The 7780-nt window shown below is 48.9% G+C and overlaps 1 protein-coding gene across 1 annotated transcript; it reads left to right on the top strand.

Moving 5' to 3' along the window:
* The first annotated feature begins 302 nt into the window (after positions 1–302).
* Positions 303–5419, top strand: gdnfa (glial cell derived neurotrophic factor a). The gene is made up of 3 exons (XM_056589207.1): positions 303–1099; positions 2033–2278; positions 4827–5419. The coding sequence occupies exons 2-3, from the start codon at positions 2059–2061 to the stop codon at positions 5417–5419; spliced, it is 813 nt and encodes a 270-aa protein (XP_056445182.1). The 5' UTR covers positions 303–1099; positions 2033–2058.
* The last annotated feature ends 2361 nt before the right edge of the window (positions 5420–7780 follow it).

Raw genomic sequence — 7780 nt, 5'->3', positions numbered from 1 at the left:
CCCCTTCCAAACGGGGCGCCAAGGGTGCTTTAGAGGGACTCAGTTTGTGTGTGTGTGTGTGTGTGTGTGTGTGTGTGTGTGTGTGTGTGTGTGTGTGTGTGTGTGTGTGTGTGTGTGTGTGTGTGTGTGTGTGTGTGTGTGTGTGTGTGTGTGTGTGTGTGTGTGTAAGGCCCACTTGAGTGTTTTGTTTTTTTGCAGGGTCGAGAAAGAGGGGGCGGGGCTCCGAGACGTCAGCGCGCACTTGACTATAAATGCCGTCCGGCCGCCTCCTGCCCGCGCTATGGTGTTACGCGCAGAGCACAGTGGAACATCTGCAAAGCTGTCCAAAGTATAAGGACCCGCTCACGTGGAAACTACTATCATACTTTTTTTGGGGGGGGTCACATTTTGGTAACGGAAGAAAATGGAGAATAAAAACCTACGGTTGTTTTGGTTACGATATCCAGGTTATGTGAAATTTTGGCGATTATGAACATTTACGCGCGGCGCAGTTGACGTTGAGTCCAGTCAGTGGCCCCCTCCCCGCTGTGGATATAACGGACCTTTTTTGTTAAAGTTAAAGAGACGACACGCAAGTAGATCACAGCCGCCCCCCCCCCCCCCCTGAAAGAGTCGTTCCGTTTCTGTCGCCGTTTTTGGGGGTTTTCTTTTTTGCGCATCGCTGCGTGTGCGGTGGAGGACACACTGATGTCTTCATTTGACTTGTCGTCTGCGTTGGAGATGGTGGAGCTTCCTCGGGTTTCCAGCGTGGAAACGTAGCATCCAATTCATCGGCGACTGCGACCCGTTCCCCCAGAGCGTCTCGGCCACCTTTGGACTCCACGGTGCGCAGAGGACGCGTGGTGCGCTACCTTCCTCCTAGACGTGGTTTTCTATGCGTTTCTGGAAACGATTCATGATTTTGTGAAGTGAATTCCAAATAATATCATCGGGCATGACTGTTTGAAGAACTATCAACTGTCAACAACAACAACAACAACAACAATTGGTACCATTGGTATAGTGGACTAAGCTTGGGACGTTAAATGTGGCTATACTTCCATTTGGATTTGACGAAAAGCCGCAAAGTGTTTGCAGGTCTGCATGGACCCTATTTAAGGTTAGTACGAAAGGCATTCGCAATGTTGGTGTATTAAGACATAACACATTGTAGTATATTCGCATTTATTTGCGATGGACTTAAGTGTCAACCTGATATTATATTAAGGAAGGCTTATCTTGTTTTAATTACAATTATTTTTTTACATTGGGAAGTTAGTTTCAATAACTCCACTTTGCATGAAGGCGGTTAAACAATGTTTAATTCCAGTAGTTATGCATGCGGGAATGTTTGGCTTTGCTGCAGACTCAACATGGCATTAAGTATAGTCACGTAAGCATTGGGAATTACCATCTGGCCAACTCACTTGTATTTAGTCTATTGTTGCCAGTGCACTTTGGTGCTCTCTTTTTCCAACGAATGCTCCGCGTCAAGGCGCACCCTGAAACCGCCGTTTCTCCTTGCTGTAGCACAACTCCTCAAAAGCTCCTCAAACACATACAACGTGTGATACTTAACTACAACGAGACGCATTAGTTATCTAAATAGATTTACAAAAAGGGCAACATTTTTTTTGTTTTGTTTAAACATGTTCCCATAAACAACCGCGTTACGCATAGGTTGCGTCCTTGCTTGTTGGCATTTATTGAATAGTTCAGCTCTAAACCGAAATCCCAACCGCAACATGCCAGAAAAGAATGATGCAAAGTTAGCGCTTCACCTAATAACAGACTGTCCCAAACCACTGCGTGTTGTTGTAATACATCGTCTGCCAAGCCGGCTGGAGACTATAATGTTCAATTTGCATTGTTTACATTACGCAATCCAATTAGTTTAATCTTCTTTCTCTTTCTTCTAAAACCACTTGAAGATGTCTCCATCGTGTGTGTTTCTGCATTTTATTACCCCCCACCCCTTATTCTATTGTCTTGTTTATCTCCCTCTCAAACTGACCCATCACTCATCCTGCCCCTCTTCCCCTCTTTCTTGCAGATTCCTTTTTAGGAACCGAGTCTAAGATGAAGTTATGGGACGCGTTGGCAATGTGTTTGTTGCTCCTGAGCTCAGTCTCCGCGAGGCCCCTCTACCGAAACCTTCACCCAGCCAAGAAGCCCTATTTCCCCAGTAGCCACAGCGACTCCCTGGCCCCTTCCCTGGAGCAGGAGGACGAGGAGGAGGACAAACCGGAATTCCCCCCCAAAGACCGTCGCCTCCAGGGGATGTCCGTGGAGGAGCAGTGTAAGGCTGCCGTCAGGGTCTTGTAGACATTGGCTTTGTGTTCCCCTGCATGGCGTGCTAGAGAGAGAGGGGGAGGGGGGGGGGGGGGAGGCCGGTTTCAATTGTGTCAAATACAAGTGAAGCAGATCAGAGGGTATTGAGGTTCCTCATTGTTTGATAAAAACGCTCATCGTGACTGTTTGAGTGTCGTGGCTTTCTTGGAAGCTTTTCACGTTGCGTTATGAAGATGAGCTCTTTATTGCATTGATGGGTCCACCGGGGGTCAGCGATAAGGGCCCCTCATTCAAGACGGGGCCCTTATCGAGCGCTGAGCACCACAGTGCCAGAGGGCACGAGGCTCTCAGTTGTGTTTCAGGAGCCTTGAGACAGAGGGGGAGAGAGAGGGGGGAGAGAGCGGGAGAGGGAGAGGAGGGGAGAGAGAGAGAGAGAGAGCGGCACCTCCTGTCTGCGATGAAGAGCTCCCGTCGCATTGTTTATGTTAGCTCCCCTCGGCCTCCGTTGCCGTTGGAGACCCAGGATTCACTCGTGCCTCTCCTCCGTGCTCCAGATGGATGAATAAGCGTCTGGGTAGGGTGGGGGGGATGGGGGGAGTAGAATTGGTGGGGGGGGGGGGGGTAAAGGGGGTGAAATTCTAACCAAGTTAGAAATTAGATGAGTCAATCTGAACCAGATGACTGGAATCTCCGAGTGTGTTTATGTTCAGTTTGAACCGCGGCAGGCGCGAGGAATCCTCCTCTTTGTTGGACTCTGGCGTGACGCCGTGTCGGCGAGCCACCGCGCTCAGCGGGACAGATAAGCAACGGGACAACGGTTGAAACAACTGTGTTCCCCCCCGGCCTCATACACCGCTCGACCGTGGTGTCCTCGCCCCCCCCCCCCCCCCCCCCCCCCCCCCCCTCCCCACCTCCCCCAGTCCCCATCCCTTACTGTTCCTGTAACCTTAGACCATTAACTATGCACCGCGGTGTAAACAACACTGCCGCTCAATGGCTCCGTTGGTGTGTGTGTTTTTTCCTTGTGTTGCGCGGCGTGTCAACGGAAAGATACAGAGCCTGTTCTTCAGTTATAAACTATCCGCCGGCTAGAGTTTCTCAGGGGCCAAGGCGGGGAAGAACGTGCAGTGAACAGGAATATATTACCACTAAAATGGAAAGACGAGGATTGTTTTTTTTTCTTCGGTTTTTTGGCTTGCTGGTTATCAATATTGTTACAAAACTATGGAGAATGTGAGTGACGGACGAAAGGGACATTGATATTGTTTACAAAAAGATTGTATGAAAGTGTCCTGTCATTAGAACAATCTGGTTACTGTGTGAGTAGTCATACTTTAGATTAATATCTAAAGTATGAAAGTCCAAATCAACATCTGAATTATGATGACAGACTAGCTTATATCTAGCTTTATATATTCATCCAAACACTTTAGCAATCAACAGACACTTGGCAAGAAGAAGTTGCCGTTATAAATGTGCTATCTACCCCCAGAAGTTCTCCTTAAACAGAGTAGGATAGCTGGATTACTGTGAGCAGCTATATCAACTAAAGCCATCGTACAACAGCCATTCATCTGACAGGAGAGAACGGGAGCAGTCTAAATCAAAGGGAATGGGGGGGGCAGTGTTGTCTACACAGATTAGCCCAGGTTCATTTGATACACTAGTATCAATATACAGGTGACACTGCCAGAAGGAGGGCGAGAGAGAGCTAGGGAGAGAGAGAGAGAGAGAGAGCGAGCGAGGAGCAGGGTTACAGATACCTACACCTACCAGACACCACCACCTAAACTACTTGACACACTTTTGAAAGGACTAGATGCATCAATACGGTAACACACACGCAGGCATTCGAATGTACACGCACACATAAAAAATGGATCACGGGCCATTGATTTGCACGTGAGATTGCATTGCATGTGTGCATGAGGCATCGCATGCGAGCGCACACACACAGCGCATGCCACACACAAAAACCCACGGGCTCGGGTGCCCTTTGGTTACCTAATGACTGTTTTCCTTTCAGTCATTTTTCATTAGTACTTTGTGACGCTTGCAGCGATGGCTGATTGGTGCCAGGCCGTCCGTTCGGTGTTCAAAACGACGGACCAGGAGGGGAATTAGGCAGTAATTGAATCAGAGTGTAATGCAGGAGGATCAAAGACACCAGTGGGTCCTTAACGTTCCCACCACACCAGAGGACAGAGCGCTCAGGTTCAGGGCTCTCAGTCTGGAGAGCAGAGCGACTCCTCAATGTTTTCAATGCTCTTCGTTCCCCGATGTCTTTTGTACGATCAATCCAGTTGGGATCATAAAAGGAAACAACTATTTAAGACCCCGTTGAGGTATATGAACGACGGCCGTGGCTGACTCACCCCTTTGACTAACGGATCTGGCGAGAGTGTAAATGCTCCACGAGTTTTGGCTTCTGCGACTCACCGTACGCTCATACTATTAGTATTGGCTCCCTTTCAGGATTTGCATAATAATCACGTCATGTTACGAAGTGTGTCATTGTTGCTCAATCTCTCTCCTCTTCCTCTTCCCTCTTCCAGATGACATCGCTGACCCTTACCCGGAGCAGTTCGATGACGTAATGGATTTTATCGAAGCCACCATCGGCCGACTCCGGCGGTCTTCCGAGACGGGCGCGGAGATGCGGGGAAGGAGGGAGCAGCAGGCGAGACAGAGGGGAGCAGCAAACACAGGAGGAGAAAGAGGAGGAGATGGCTATGGAGGAGAAAGAGGAGGAGGAGGAGGACACAGGGACAAGAGGAAAGGTCGCGGGCGGAACGGGGGTCGCGGCGGTAAGGGCGGCCGCTCGGAGAAGCCCAAGGACAGCATCGCCGTGACGACGCGCGGCTGCCTGCTGAAGGAGGTGCACCTCAACGTCACGGACCTGGGGCTGGGCTACCGCACCAAAGAGGAGCTCATCTTCCGCTACTGCAGCGGGCCGTGCGTGGAGGCGGAGACCAACTACGATAAGATCCTCAACAACCTCACGCACAACAGGAAGCTGGACAAGGAGGCGCCGTCGCGGACCTGCTGCCGCCCCGTCGCCTTCGACGACGACCTGTCCTTCCTGGACGACGACGTGGTGTATCACACGCTCAAGAAGCACTCGGCGAGGAGGTGCGCCTGCGTCTGAAAGGGGGGGGGGGGGGGGGGGGGGGCGTGCGGCGAGAGACTCACATCGCGAGAGACTGACATCGCGAGAGAGTCACATCGCGAGAGAGTCACATCACGAGCCATGGCTGATGTCAAAAGTCACGAGACGCCACCAAACAGCTGCTATATCCAAAAAGAACCTTCGCCCACATGGCGATACACGATCGATATGCGAGCCGACGAGAGAGGTGTCTGGCTTTCTCTGTGGATCGCTCTGGCAGGTCGGCTCAAGAAGAGAATCTTGGGTATGTCGTGGGTAAGCGTATACCCGACGAATGACATCACATGCTTCATTTTGAACGATGACGTAGCAAGCCTGCAAAGAGAAGGGGATTTTAGTGTTTCCTTCAGAGCAGCGATGAGAATTTCGTGAAGGTGACCTAACTAAAAAAATAATATTTGTTTCTTTGTTTCAAACGGAAAACCGACACAGGCCGGGCACATCCGTTTGCAGATATGTCGCTATTATATATACAGACTGTACTTTCTTAACTGAAGGCAAGACTGAAGCAGAGGCTCTACTGTGAGAAAGTTGGCCAGCGATGCCAGTATTTGCTTTGGGAACATTCGTTTTTTCCCAGGAACATCGATTTTTCATGTCTTGGGCTCCGTACTCTCTGGAGGCACGGAGAGTGACCCTGAGATGGACAGAAAGAAGTTTAACTGCAGTCCAATTCCCTTTCCACTGCAAAAACCTGGATGTAGACCCTTATACAACCCCAGGACCAAGGGACGAGTATTTCCACACATTTCAAGCGAAGACATTATTTTTTTCTTGGTGCAAAAACACGTCTATGTAAAATCCGAAAAAAAACACATAAATGGAATATATGTAAGTGATGTATTTATTAATACGAAATTAACTTATTGATATTTATTGCAAATCCATTGTATGAAAGAAATGTTTTTTTGTTTTGTTCAGTTTTCTTATTTATTTAAAACGGCTTTTGTTCTGTCCTTGATAGTGCCAAAGTGAAGCGTATGTTTAAGGGAGGGGGGGGCGTCCGGCAGAGAGGAAGCAGCACATAGGTACAGCCACAGCTCATCAAACTCAAACGCCACAGTAACGCACACTGTTCCAACCCAAGTTCACACAATTCCGCAATATCCTAAATAATACACATCCGTTTGCCGATTCCAAGAACATTGTGGAATTATTCAGAGTTAGAGAGAGAGAGGAGGAGGAGCGAAGGACAGAGAGAGAGACATCGAAAGCAATGGACCAATATTACCTTTTTTTTTCAAATAGACTATCTTAGTTCTCGCTTTTTTACACCGTGTTGCAGAGGGATGGCAGATGTCGTGAGTCTTATTTTTTGACGGTTCACCTTGTCGTCCCTGACTGGGACCAGAATACCAGACTCCAGAGAGCGAGCCGTCGCAGGCTGGGAGCGATGAGTCACGCGCTTACGGCTTACAGCCAGAACCACCTCGCCAAACAGTCGCATGTCAGATTCATCTGTTTACAAACCAACACATAAATACAGCCATACCCCCCTCTGGGCTCGGTTAGAAAACAACTCCACAATAACACTAGTCTAACTTAAAAAAGCCTTTATTATATTTATACCATAGTCTGATCCGTGGTCATCAGTACCAAGGTTTTATCCACTGTAACAACATCAACATAAAACCTTGACAGTAGACAGGCTTCACAGTTATCCTTTAGTGTGACACCTGATAGTTTTGCGACAATGTCAAGAGAGAGAGAGAGAGAGAGAGAGAGAGAGAGAGAGAGAGAGAGAGAGAGAGAGAGAGAGAGTACCTCCAGTGCTCCATTGTCCTCTGATGAGCCAGGAGCAGAGCAGAAGCTCGCTGCTAGTGTCAGACTCCTGAACACATTTCCCCTCAACCCTCCAGACTCGGGCTCTGTGCCAGGTCTCAGTCCAAGGCTTTGTAGTGGTTACCGGTTGTTTCCTGTTGTTTCGCTTTTTTCCCCTGGATTGCCTGTTTCCAGTGTGTCGCTCTGACAGACACTTGTTTTCTTCCTGACGTGGGTGGGGCACTGTGGTGGGTGGGTGGGTGTTGGGTGGGTGGGGGTTTGAAAGCGATCCTCCAGCATGAGGATTAACAAACTTTACTCCCACTGGCGATGGCCACCGTAAGAGATTCTAGGACCATTTAAGGAAGATCTAGCCCATGGCCCCTCTTGAGGTTAACTGTAACCATTGTTTGTACTTTTGTTCCTAGTGGGGTGAATCTAGAGGGCCATGATCCCCTCACAACCATCGTCAAATAATCCCCTTTGATTGAAAACAACAACAAGTACATTCAGGATAAGAGGGAGAAAAAGACACAGAGTCAAAAGTGTGAACCCTTGGGCAGGTCTTCCATGTTGGTG

Source organism: Gadus chalcogrammus, chromosome 4 (genome assembly GCF_026213295.1).
Source record: "Gadus chalcogrammus isolate NIFS_2021 chromosome 4, NIFS_Gcha_1.0, whole genome shotgun sequence".
Taxonomy (NCBI): domain Eukaryota; kingdom Metazoa; phylum Chordata; class Actinopteri; order Gadiformes; family Gadidae; genus Gadus; species Gadus chalcogrammus.
This window is presented reverse-complemented; position numbering and strand designations above follow the sequence as displayed.

Coding starts and splice junctions, on each gene's coding strand:
- gdnfa (XM_056589207.1), top strand. CDS start 2,059: ATGAAGTTATGGGACGCGTTGGCAATGTGTTTGTTGCTCCTGAGCTCA. Junction 2,279..4,826: donor GATGTCCGTGGAGGAGCAGT/GTAAGGCTGCCG, acceptor TCCCTCTTCCAG/ATGACATCGCTGACCCTTAC.